At 58.9% G+C, this 12,893-nt stretch overlaps 1 protein-coding gene across 4 annotated transcripts in view; it reads right to left on the reverse strand.

Moving 5' to 3' along the window:
• LRP1 (LDL receptor related protein 1) overlaps positions 1 to 12,893 on the reverse strand; it is a 79,680-nt gene that overhangs the window by 37,209 nt on the left and 29,578 nt on the right. For 2 of the 4 annotated variants that reach the window (XM_065934829.1, XM_065934828.1), the window contains exons 13-23: positions 11,917 to 12,139; positions 10,447 to 10,648; positions 9,977 to 10,102; positions 7,203 to 7,343; positions 6,986 to 7,111; positions 6,448 to 6,564; positions 5,563 to 5,643; positions 4,911 to 4,961; positions 3,874 to 4,041; positions 565 to 747; positions 1 to 115 (exon numbers count right to left, since the gene is read on the reverse strand). The exon at positions 1 to 115 is cut by the window's left edge and continues 86 nt beyond it. In XM_065934829.1, coding sequence (XP_065790901.1) covers positions 1 to 115; positions 565 to 747; positions 3,874 to 4,041; positions 4,911 to 4,961; positions 5,563 to 5,643; positions 6,448 to 6,564; positions 6,986 to 7,111; positions 7,203 to 7,343; positions 9,977 to 10,102; positions 10,447 to 10,648; positions 11,917 to 12,139 — 1,533 coding nt within the window. The remainder of the gene's footprint in view (positions 116 to 564; positions 748 to 3,873; positions 4,042 to 4,910; positions 4,962 to 5,562; positions 5,644 to 6,447; positions 6,565 to 6,985; positions 7,112 to 7,202; positions 7,344 to 9,976; positions 10,103 to 10,446; positions 10,649 to 11,916; positions 12,140 to 12,893) is intronic. The other 2 variants (XM_065934831.1, XM_065934830.1) reach the window with 1 other exon arrangement.

The following is a 12,893-nucleotide window of genomic DNA, read 5'->3' on the forward strand; positions in this document are numbered from 1 at the left end:
TTGGCGCAGGGGTGCGAGGGCGGCCTGCAGGCCAGGGACTCGCAGTTCTCTTCGTCCGAGTTATCCTCACAGTCGCTGTCACCATCACACACCCAGGCTTTGCTGATGCATCGAGCTGGGGAAGGGGTGTAGCATCAGGGGCCAAGCCTGGACAGCAGGGCTCTGCGTGCCCTTGGTCCCCGGCCCAGGGGGCTTCTCTAATCAGGTCACAACTGTAATGCTCTGGGGTCCCCTAGGAACCCTGATCCTAACTGTAATGCTCTGGGGTCCCCTAGGAACCCTGATCATAACTGTAATGCTCTGGGGTCCACTAGGAACCTTGAGGCTTTTTCTGTCAAGTTCACACGGGCAACGGAGAAGGCAGGGATCTGCAGGAGGTGCTGGCACTCAACACAGGTGAGGGCTTTGGCTCCCAGGGCCCTGACTGCAGGCTCTGGCCCCTTCGCACCTCCCCACGCGCCTGGCAGAAGCTTCCTCTGTGCGTTTTGCCTCACGGAGCGCCCCCTGCCCTGCTCTCAGCATCCTCTCCCGTCTGTGCAGTCTCTCTTCAGCCCTTCTATTTACCAGAGTCTTTGCAGCCAAACTTGACGTTGGGATCACAGACGTGGGTCACCCCCTCACAGCTCTTCTCGTCGCTGGAGTCCATGCAGTCAGTGTCCCCGTCGCAGCGCCACCGCAGGGGGATGCACAGACCGTCCAGCCGGCACTGGAATTCGTCATTGTGGCAGCCGCCAGGAGGCCTCGTGGCTGCGGGGGCACAGGTGGAGGGCTCCGGATCAGCCATTCCCATCGCTGCTTTTCCAAACCCCTCCTGCCATTCCCGGCCCGGGGCTATGAGCTGAGGCAGGCTGGAGGGATCTCTGAGTCCCACTGACTCTCCCTGTAAGTGCTGACTCCGGGTCAGGGCCGGGACACCTTCCAGGGCTTAGGAATCCTCTTGCTTCACTTCCCTGTTTCACACGTGTGAGCTCGGCTGGACAAGCAATCCGCTAGTTCAAAGCTCAAATGCTCCCCACGTTGGGCTAGCACTCGTTCACTTCACAAACACTTACTGAGCACCTAGTGTGTGCCAGCCACTGTCCCAGGTGCCAGCATGAATAAGACAGCATCCCCACCCCTGTGGAGCTGAAGTTCTAGCAGGGAAGAGAAACGGTGAAGACACATGGAAATCCAGAATGGAGCTACAGGTGGTGATCAAGGTAGGCTGTACAGACTAAGCCAGGTCAAGGCTAGGGAGCATGGGATGCTACTTGAGATAGAGTCAGGAAGGGCCCCGAGCAGGAGATGTTTGAGCAGAGGCCTGAATGACGGGAGCCGTGAGATGAACCGTGCGTCCCAGGAGGGGGAACAGCCAGCAGAAGCCTCTGAGACAGGACCACGCGGGGCATACTCGGGAAAGGCCTGGGGTGTATTTAAAGCTGCGCAGCCAGAGCAGGTGATGGAGGAGATGAGTGGCAGGAATGCAGGTCAGAGAGGCTGCGGGGCCCCTGCAGGCCACGAAGCAGGGCTCAGCATGGATTCAAAGTGTACGGGAAGCCAGGGCAGGCTCAAGGGCAGGGCTGGGGAGTGATCTGATGTGGAGGATGTGACCTGCCGGCTGTGCTGTGACTCAGGAGGCTGGGGAAGGAGCAGAAGGAGCAACGGGAGCACGGGTGACCGCGCACAGCCTCGCCTCGCACTCACGCTCCGCCATGAACACGGTCCACGTGCCCATCTCCTCCCTGGACTTTGGCACCAGCCTCCCAGCTGATCTTCCTCCCTCAGGGCCCCCGAGCCTTTCCCCAACCTAATGTCCTTCCAGGATTGTCTCCTGAAAGTATTTTCTACATCTCAACACCTATCCAGCTCTGAGACCCTTCCAAGGCCCCCAGTGCCTGACCTGCGGCTGTGATCTGCCCACTCCGGGTGCTGCCTCATCACCTGCTGTCCCCTCCAGTCTGAGCCCCCCGCCCCCCACAGCCCCGAGGACCCCTGCAGGAGCGCTGCTTCACCTTCTAAGTTGTATTGCTTGGTTCTCCAGGCTATTCCCACCATCCCCATTTGAAAACCCTCCCTCTTGTCCATAGCCTAAACCCTCACTGGGGCCCAGTTCAAACCCCACCTCCTCTGAAACGGTCCCCGACCATTCCAGCTCACGGCCACAGTTAACAATTGTGACAGGACAGCCCCGCTCCTAGAGGCCAGGCCCTCACACATCCCCTCTCACTTCACAGAGGAGGACACAAAGGAAGACGCCGAGTCTCAGGGGAAGCGACCCGCCCAAGTCTGCCCAGCTCGTGAGGGGCAAAGGGCTTCCCCACCTTGTCACACTGCAGGCCTCCAGGGGCTCAGAGTCCCACTCGCCGGCCCTTCTCAGACATCCTGAGACACAGTGTGTTCCGGGCCTCGGGCGACCCTCGCCATCCTCCCTCTGAGTGCGGGACCCAGAGTCCTCACTCAAGGCCCAGTGCTGCCCCCACTGTGTGCGCCTTAACTCGACCCGGGGAGGTCGCAGGGTGCTAGGGCAGGGGCCAGGTGAAGGCTGGAGAGACTTTGGTCTGCCATATTTTTAAAACTTTTCAAACAAACTGCCAGTTGTTACGGGTTGACTTGTGTTCCCTAAAAAGATGCTGGAATCTTAACTCATAGCACGTGTGAATAGGACCTTATTTGGAAATAGGTCTTTCTTTGCAGATGATCAACTTAAGATGAGGCCATGAGGACAGGCGCTGATCCACTGTGACTGCGTGCTTACATAAAGAAGAAATCTGACACAGAGACCGACACGCACTCATCGGGTTTGCCAGGTCAAGACGAAGGCAGAGACTGAAGCTAGGAGAGAGGCCTGGAATAGGTCCTCTCCTGACCCTCGGAAGGAACCAGCTCTGCTGACATTCTGGTCTTGGACTTCCAGCCTCCAGGCTGTGACACATTCGATTTCTGTTGTTTAAGTCACTTAGCTTGTGGCGCTTGGTTATAGCAGCCTTAGGAAACTAATATACCAGTGTGTTAAAATGGGTAATTTCTGGTTTCCCTGCTGGCACAGTGGATAAGAATCCTCCTGCTAATTCAGAGGACATCGTTTGAACCCTGGCCTAGGAAGATCTCACATGCCGCAGGGCAACTAAACCTGCTATGGAGCCTGCCTCCATGGAGCAGCCACTGCGACGAGAAGCCCGCGCACCGCAGCTGGAGAGGAGCTCCGCTCTCCGCAGCTAGACAAAGCCTGAGCACAGCGACGAAGACCCACTGCAGCCATAAACATATACAAATGCATTTTTAAATGGGTAGATTTCACACAAACCTGCCCTCCTGAAGCCAGGGCCATCTGGGGGCTGCACTGTTCCATGGCAACAACGGGCCAGGGCTGAACAACCAACCTCCCTTGAGAAGGTCTGTGCCTTCCATTAACCCCAGTGCCCACAGGTCCCGGAGGCCTGGGCGCCGGGGGCCCCACAGAGCTGACTCCTCCCTCCTTCGGTGCCCGCTGTGCTCATCCTCCCCTCCCCCGCGGGCATCCCTTTCTCACGCTACCGTGCACGATCTCACGGAACCCCCACGTCAACACGATCGTGCCCTCTGCTATTATTATCCCCACTTTGCAGATGAAACTCACAGGGGCCCACAGACAAGAAGTAACTTGCTCAAGGCCACCCAGACAGTAAGTCGCAGAGCTGGAGCTCAAACCCAAGGCCACCTGGCCGCAAAGCCTGAGATCTTAACCGTGTGTGACACTGATTGGTCCACCGCTTTCCTCTCCCACACGACCGCAAACTCCTGAAGGATAAGGGCTGCTTCAGGGTTATCTCTGGTGCCCAGAGGGCGGGGCACGCGGTGGGGAGGGGGGATGGGGGGGTGGCCCGGCCCGCCCCCCGCCAGTCCCCGGGCGCCCACCCTGGTTGGTGCAGTTGGCGTGCGTCTCGTCGCTATAGTCCCCGCAGTCGTTGTCACCGTCGCAGGTCCAGTGCTCAGGGATGCAGCGCCCGCTGTTGCACTTGAACTGGGTGCTGGAGCAGGAGTGGCTGCAGCCGGCCTCATCGCTGTTGTCCCCACAGTCATTGTCTGGGGTGGGGGGGGGGGGCGGCAAGAAGGGAAGAGGCGAGCAGGGGGTCAGCACGTGACTGTCTCTGCGACCCCAGCATGGGGTCCCCATTCCCTCCTCCCCATTCCCAACCTCAACCCACCCCAACCTCCCCACCAAGAAAATAAAAAACAGAAAAGACACAGAAACTGCATAGACTGCAGCATGCACCATGGCCCAGGCGGCGGGGGGCAGGGGGAGGTGGGGCGAGCGCCCGGAGGCCCTTCCCGCAGTCTGAGACTGGGGGTGGGGACAGGACGCATTCCTTCCCCTGTAGGCAGTGGGTGGGAACAGGGGTCTGCTTGCCTGGGGGAAAGGAAAGGGATTTCTCCGCTTAGGGAGGGCCAGAGGTGGGCGGAGTATAGGTGAGGGCTCTGCTGGGGGGACAGGGTCCGCGAGGCCTCGCCCCGGGAGCGTGAGCATCACTGGCCGGACGCCTGGGTGACGGGCGCTGCCTGCAGCTGGGAAGGCATGTGAGGGGGACTGAGCCAGTGTCCCGCCTTCTGGGCCTGGCGGGCGGGGCCACCAGCCTTCTCTCCGCAGCTTCAGGACGCTGGAGAAGGTGGGTCTGGCTGTCCCCTTGGGCTGTGCTCCTGCCTCTCTCCCAGCTGCCTCTGCGTCTCGGACGCTCTCCTCCCGCCACGTCCTGGTCTTCCTGTCCCCGCCTCTCTGTCGTCTCCTCTCCTGGGACAGGCTCCTTCTGCCCTCTCCGCTTTCCCCTCCACTGTTTTTTCTCCCTCTGTGGTCTCCTCTCTGACTGCTCTGGGGAAGGGAGCTGCGTGGGGACGGGAGGCGGCCCAAGGCCAGCTGGGGCGCTAGGGTGATGGTGCATGTGCTTCTATGCACTGACCGGCAGGCTCAGGACAGGTCTTTTCATCAGAGCCGTCCCCACAATCCTTCTCTGAAACACAGAAACCGCCAGGGCAGCTATTGGCACACGAGACACGGCAAAGATGAGGGGCAGCGTGGCGCTGACCCAGTCCGTCCTCACACACGCGAGCGAGGGCTTGAGCCCCCGCCGCGACACGTCACGACACCACACCAGACGGGACCAGACCCCGGAGACAGCACACACACAACAGGCCGGCGGCCCCCAGGGCTGACATCACCTGGTCCCGGGCTGACCGCCAGGTGAGTCTGGAGCCGGAGCCTGGAGGGGGCGCCGAGGACCCCGGGAGATGGGGTTTGCAGGGAGACGGGAGCTGGGCGTGGGCCCTCCTCGCTCATCTCTCCCTGGCGCCTGAGCCTCTGCCCGGGGATGGGCCGCTCTGCCCGGCGAGGAACAGCGCAGACGGGCAGTGGGCGGGGTCTCCCCCTGGCCTCTTGGCCGCCCCCAGTGTTTCTAGCTCATCCTTATTTCTTCCAGACAACCTGAGGGGGCATCAGTGACTTGGAGGGAGGCCCAGGCTTGATTCTAAAACCCCTTTACCTCCCACCCGGGACCTGGCTACGGCTTCTGGCTTTCCCAGGAACCAGGGCAGGTGAAGGGAACAAGCTCTTACCATTGTCGCATCTCCAGTTGATGTTGATGCATCTGCCGTTGTTGCAGGTAAACTGAGTCAGGGGGAAGCAGGTGGGATAGGCTGTCAGAGAGAAAGACTAGCTGAGTATGTCCTTAAGATTTTCAGCATCACAGCACGAGCAGGTGGGTGCAGGGTCCCCCACCATAACCCACAGCCCCCCGTCCAGCCAGGTGTGGGAGGGAAGGCCAAGCAGAGGGGCCTCGGCCTGAAACTGCCCATTCACGCCTACCTCCACTAAGCATCCTTTTTTTCTTATTTGTTTGGTTTTTTTAACTTTTTATTTTCTGTTGGAACATAGCCAATTAAAAATGTTGTGATAGTTTCAGGCGGACAGCAAAGGGACTGAGCCAGACGTGCACACGGATCCATTTCTAAGCATCCTTCCTTTAAGCAACTAGTTTCTGGACACAAGCTGTGTGCTGACTGCTTCCCATGCATGATCTCACTGATCCCCCACGCCAATGCTGGGGCGCGGGTACCATTATGAGCCCCATTTTGCAGAGGCTTCCCTGGTAGCTCAGATGGCAAATAATCCACCTGCAATACAGGAGACCCGGGCTGGATCCCTGGGTCAAGAAGATCCCTCGGAGAAGGGAATGGCAGCCCACTCCAGTATTCTTGCCTGGGAAATCCCAGGGACAGAGGAGCCCGGTGGGCTACGGTCCATGAGGTCGCAAGAGTCGGACAGGACTGAATGACTTTCCCTTGCAGATGAAACTCACAGGGGTCTAAGGAGATTAAGTGACTTGCTCAACGCCACCCTGGTACTACGCTGCGGGGTCTCTCCAGCACCTCCGCCCCAGGGCCCGTTCTGGCGGACCCTCCCTCCCCGTGCCAGCCTGGCTGTCCTGCCGTCTCGCTCACCACACGAGGCCGACTCATCGGAGCGGTCCCCACAGTCATCGTCCAGGTCGCATGTCCAGGAGATGGGGATGCAGCGGCCGCTGGCACAGGAGAACTGGTTGGGTGGGCAGGTGCGAGCTGGGGACAGGCATGGGTGTGAGTGCTCAGAGTCCAGGCCTCACTTTCTATTTCATTCTCTTTCCTATTATTCTCTGCCTCTCTGGAAGTCTTCCTGAAGATCTCAAAGCCATTTCTCTTAGAGACGTCATCCAAAATCACCCGTGTGATCCCACAGTGGACACTTGATTCCATCTCTTGAGGGGTCACTGGTGTCCTCCAAGGAGAAGATCCACCCGCCTTGCCTGTCATCCCCAACCTGGAGCTGTGCTGTCTCCTTGCAAGGGGGGCCTCCCAGCAACCCTGTCCTTCCTCCCCTCTGCCCTGGGTGCCCCCTGCTCCCCTCTCTTCCTGAGGCCCCTCTGTCTCCCCCAGCCTGGCTCCCCCACCTGCCCTGCCCCGGTGACGGCGGGCGGCCGCTCTGGTCACCCCCCTGCCACACCTGAGCAGGTAGCATTGGACTCGTCTTCACTGTTCCCGCAGTCATTGTCCCCGTCGCAGAGCCAGCGGTTGGGGATGCAGCGGTTGTTCTCACACTTGAACCGGTCCGACGGGCAGGTGTGCTGGTCTGGGGAAGGACGGGTCAGGGGTCAGCAGGACGGGAGCCGGCTCTCCGGCCACAGCCCGAGGCTCGCGGTCCCGGCGCGGCGGGCACTCACGGCAGAGGGCGGGGGCCTCGTCGCTGCCGTCCAGGCAGTCGTTGTCCCCGTCGCACTTCCAGCGCTCCTGGATGCAGCGGCTGTTGGAGCAGGCGAACTCGCCAGGCTGGCACTGCGGCGGGGGCACGTAGGACGGGTTCGCTGCGGGCAGCACCGGGCATGAGGGGGAGCGTCAGACGCAGGTCCGGACAGGCGCCGAGCCTCCGTCCTCCGCTTGTGTCGTGATTTTAAAATAATATACATGGTAATTTCCCCCAGGGAAAATTGTTTTTCAAGAACATATGATCCGGATGGAAGCTGCAACTCTTTGTCAGGCCACAGGGTGACGCCTGCTTGGCTGCCTCCAGCTCTGCCACGTGGTCACAGAGTAAGTCAGCTTCTAAGAGAATCTAGAACCCCTGGCCTCCTGTTCCCACTGAGCAGACCACCTCTGCCCCTTCCCTGCCATCTCCATGAACTTGGACGTCGTCTCAGGGACCCCCAGGCCCTGACCTGGTCCCTGGACTTTTTCCTTCATGAATGTGTCAATTCTGCAGGCAGGAGTGAAAACAGAACCCTGCCAGCTCCCGTCCCCAGCACTCAGGCCTCACGCCGCCCCCTGCCTTCAGCTGTCAGCAGTGAAGTCACTGTGTCCACTGTCTGTGTTTTCCCAGGCTGGGCTCTGGAAGCCCGGGAACGCCCCTGTCAGTCTGGCCCTGGATCCCACAGCTCTGCTCACGCCTTTCTGACCCATCTCCTGCCCTCTCTAATCCTGTGGGTTCCATGGACAACTGGGTCTGGAGACTGTATGTGACCCCCTTGTTCCTCACCTCTGCTTCCAGACCATTCTCCCTCTCTCCTCTCTCAAAAATCAGTGTTGACTTTCATGTTATAAAACTATATAAGCTCCTACCACTACGGGCCCCAGCATCCTTAGAGTTTTTAGCTCCTGGTTCATAGTCACTTTCTCCGAAATCGCTCCCTTTAATTCTTGGCGCTTTCAATGTCCATATAGGATATTCTTTGATTGCAGAGGCCTCTCAGCTCTGAAGCTCCTTTCCACCAATGCCCTTGCCCTGCACCTGGCCTCAGTCCCTCACTCTTAGCTGTACATTATGGCCCACTGACCCATTTTCCTTTCTTAGGATTGTGTCCTAAGGAAACCGTCCTGAATCTGGGAAGGCATGAAGGTATAAGAAATAGCAGAGCAAATGATTAATAACCAGACTCTGGGCCAGACTTCCTGGGTTCAAACCAACCCCTGCTCTCACTTGGGGCCTCAATTTCTTCATCTGTAAACTGGGAAAATAAAAATACCTCCCTGGGGCTTCCCTGGTGGTCCACTGGCTAAGAATCTGCATTGCAACACAGGGGATGCGGGTTCGATCCCTGGTCAGGGAATTAGGATTCCACGTGCCATTGAGTAACTCAGCCCGCGCACCATGAAGCCCATCGCCACAGCTAGAGAAAGCCTGCATGCCACAACTACCGAAGCCCGCATGCTCTGGAGTCCGCTCACTGCCACTGCTGAGCCCGCGTGCCGCTACTAGAGTCCCCGCACTGCAACAAAACCTCTCGCAAGATGCAACTAAGCTTCCACATCCGCAACTAAAGCCCAACGCAGCAAATAAATAAACACTAAAGAAAAAAATCTTCCTTACAAGAATATATATATATATATTTTTAAAGAATGTATATATTTTTAAATTTTTTAACAAAAATATTTTAAAGAGTAAGTCAGTTATTACACGGGGAGTGCTTAGAACCATGCCTAGGACATAGTTCGTGTTCAGTAAATGCTAGCCGTGATTATAACAAAAAGCTGGAAACAACCTAAACATCCCACAGTAGAGAGATGGCTGAGTAAATTATGGGACGTTTACGGGGTGAAATGCATCCTGGCCGTCAGAAGTTCTGCTGATGTGCTCATGACACCCTGTCAAGTGACAAGAGGAGGAACCAGGACAGTGGGTGCAGCACGATTCCGTTTGAGTAAAAGCAAACACAGACCGAAGTCCGGAGCGTGCTCCCCGAACGATACAGGGTAAACTGTGGGTGCTGGAATTCGGGGTGATCTGCACTTCTTTGAATTTTTCTATAGCGTCTGCTTGTTTTTACAATGAATGTGACCCACTTCTATCTAAAAATGGGGCTATTTAAAACCATGCAATAGTAACACAGAAAATCTGTGGCATATACGAGCCAACAGGGGCAGAAAACATTTATATACACTCCAATTTCCAGCCATGTGAAAACCCACCTAAGGGGAATAGGATGGTGCTCACGTACCACAATGCCAACAGCACAGTGGTGGTCTGTTGGTGAGACTGGGCTTTTTCCTCCCTCTCCTCTAATCCCCAATATTTTGAACTATTGTATTACTTTAATAATGGGGAAATAAACGTAAAAGAACTTAAGAATGCTTCTCCCTTTCCAGAGCTGTCCTGCTCGCCACTGTTTCCCTTAATCTTCATGCCCTCCCCAAACCCCCAGACCCTGGTCACCGGAAAACCCTCCAGCGCCCAGAGCCCTCACTCATTCCATCCTTCAACCTTTTTTTTGGCTGCACCACGCAGCGTACGGGCTTAGTTCCCCAACCAGGGATGGAACCCAGGCCCCTTGTACGGGAATCACAGAGTCTTAACCACTGGACCGCCAGCAAAGTCCATCCCTCAACTTCTGTTGCGTCCCCCAGGGCCCTCTTTGCCTCCTTCATCTCCGATCCCCATCCGGACACTGTGGCCTCCTGCTGGGGTCTGCTCCCCCACCCCCCACCCCAGCTGGGCCCCGCGTACCCAGACACGTGACACCGTCTGCGTCCAACACCTGGTCCTCGGCGCAGGCACACTGACGGCTCCCGGGGGTGGCCAGGCACAGGCTGCTGCAGCCGCCGTTGTTCACCCGGCATTTGTTGGTGCCCACTGTGAAGCGGGGGCCGCGGGTGCGGGGAGGGAGGAGCCGGAGGGCGGGATGGGTGGTGGCAGAGCCGGGAAGGCCAGAGCAGGCAGATGAAACGCCGGGGAGCAGGTGCATTAGCAGGAGAAGACAGAAAGAGGGAATATGGCGGGGTGGAAGATGCGGAGATGCAGGCACAGGGCAGGAGGGGCGATGGGGAACATGGAAGGTCAAATTGGGGTGGGGGCCTCCCTTCTCGAGAGCCTCAGAAGTCAGAGCCTAGGCCCCCTGGGAGTGCCTCCACCTCACCCACAGGAGCCTCACCCACCACCCCCGTCCCACCCCGGTCCCAGTCCTGGTCCAGGGGTACCTTGCTGCTGCTGGGCGTCATACATGCGGATCTCAAAGATGGGGGGCCGCTCGCTGCGCAGAAGGGTCACGGTGGGGGCCGCGCCTCCCGCGCCCCGCTCCAGGCGGTAGACGCTGCCACTCCGGTACTCAGTCCAGAAGAGGTAGTTGCCGTGGTGACAGAGGCCAAAGGCGTGGTTCAGCTCAGGACCCTCGTACACAATCTAGGAGTGGAGAGGGGGTTACCCAGCAGCTGAGAGACAAGTGGGGGTGCCTCAGGGAGGCTTGGGGGTTCACAGCTTTGTACACTCATGTCCACAGCCTGGACGCCGGTGTATCTCCCGCATCAGCCCAGAAGCCCCCGAGGATGGGAGCTTGGCACACAGCAAAGTGCCCAACCCTGAACCCAGCGGCCGCAGTGAGGGCTGGCGCGCACGCCTCTCCTTTGCTGATTCACATTCATTGATACCCCTCCAACATACACGCATGCGCGCACACACACGCAAACACACAGCAGTGAGCTGACAGCCAGAATCCATCTATTCGCTTCTTCACCCGCCGCACGTTTGCCAGAATCTAAGGCAGCACTCGGAAATGGGGAAGACGCGGTCCCTGCGCTGGAGCCGCCGCTGTCTCAGGGAAGGCACTCAGGGTCACCAGGGTGGCAGAGGGCCTGGAGACAGCACCCCAGCGGAGGGGACCCTGAGAGGCGCGCCAGGTGAGGGGGGGACTGGGCAGAGGCTGAAAGGTCTGCACGAGCGACAGCGCAGAGGGCAGCGCCTTGACGTGTGCTGGGCTCACGAGCTGTCTAACGACGCTGTCCCACTGCTGGGACGTGGGAAGCAGGGAGAAAGACGACCATAGCGATGGTCAGGACCACACTGCAGACGGCCTTAAATACCATGAGAGCTTGGGCCACACGCCTAGGCGTGCACGGAACTCATGAATGCGGCACGCAACCCCCCATACGTCTAGGCGTGCACGGAACTCACGAATGAGGCACGCACCACCCCATCCGCCTAGGCGTGCACGGAACTCATGAATGCGGCACGCAACCCCCCATACGTCTAGGCGTGCACGGAACTCACGAATGAGGCACGCACCACCCCAATGAATGCGCACATGAACACACCATCTCTAGGCGTCTGGCACCTGTTCCCAGGCACGCAGTGTAGGCACAGACCAGCGTGTGCTGCGTGTACGTGCACAAGCAGGCTGAGGCGCACACGATGTGTACGCTCAGGCGGTCAGGCCCGCAGGCCACGTGCAAGTCACAGAGACTCTGAAGAAGCAGTCCTTAAACAACCCGAGACGCAGGATCACGGGCGCACCGCGGGACACGCCCACAAGCCCACAGGCGGACACCCGTGCAGCGCTCAGGCCTGGACGCACACGGGTGCCCGCATGTTCAGACGCCCAGCCTCGGTCACACACACACACATGGTCCAGAACACACGCACGAACGGCTCCCCACAGCTGCAGGCCCGCCCACCTTCCGGTCCGTGCCATTGAGCAGGATGGTCTCGATGCGGTCGTAGAAGGCATCCACCCAGTACAGGCGCCCAGCTGGGATGTCCAGGCTCAGCCCATTGGGCCAAAGTACTGTCTTGGAGGTGACGAAGACGTCTCGGTGTGAGCCGTCCATCCAGGCCCTCTCTAGCCGCCCTCGCCGACTGTCCTTGGGGTCCTCCTCCCAGTCAGTCCAGTACATCCACCTGTGGGCAGTTACTGGTCAGCATCACATGGGCCACCGCTGCTATCAGCATCCGCCTCTGTGGTCCTGAGCCAGGCAGGCCCTCCCAGAGCCCCTCACAGGGTCCTCCTGCCCTGCTCAGCCCCGGCCCAACATTTCATCCATCACTCACTCATTCCTCCATTCAGCAGCTAGGTGCTGAGTGCCTACTGAGCTGGGCACAGCTCTGGCTCTGGAGGTGAGACCAAGGCTGCCAAGGCCCCTCTCTCCAGGAGCCCACGTCCCACCCAGGACACGGACAAGAAAGAAGTCAGCCGGGAGGGTCACACACACCGGAGGGCGACAGAGGTCAAGAGGGACTCCGGGAAGGGGGACGGCCTGGGGACGGAGTGCAGCCGGTGAGGAAGGCCTCTCCCAGGAAGTAGCCTGTGAGCTGATGGGAATGCTGAGGAGCAGCCCCATGTGTAAACACTTGGGAGCCCCAGGCTGAGGAACTCCAAGGGCAAAAACCCCCGAGGGAGGAAGGGCTGGATGCTGGTTTGAGGAACAGACAGCAGGCAGTGGGAACAGGACTTCCAGACACAGGAAGTGCGGTGCAGAGGTCAAACGAGCCGCAGGCAGAGCCTGTGGGACCTCGGGGCTGACGAGGTCAGGGAGCCAGGGGAAGCTCTGCCGGGAGCGACAGGACCAGATCATTTCCCTGCATCGCTCCCACCGCCCTGGAGATAAGGACACCTCTTCCTCTTTCAGTCAAACTTGCACTGCCCTCCCCGTCC

Source organism: Muntiacus reevesi, chromosome 4 (assembly GCF_963930625.1).
Source record: "Muntiacus reevesi chromosome 4, mMunRee1.1, whole genome shotgun sequence".
Classification (NCBI taxonomy): Eukaryota; Metazoa; Chordata; class Mammalia; order Artiodactyla; family Cervidae; genus Muntiacus; species Muntiacus reevesi.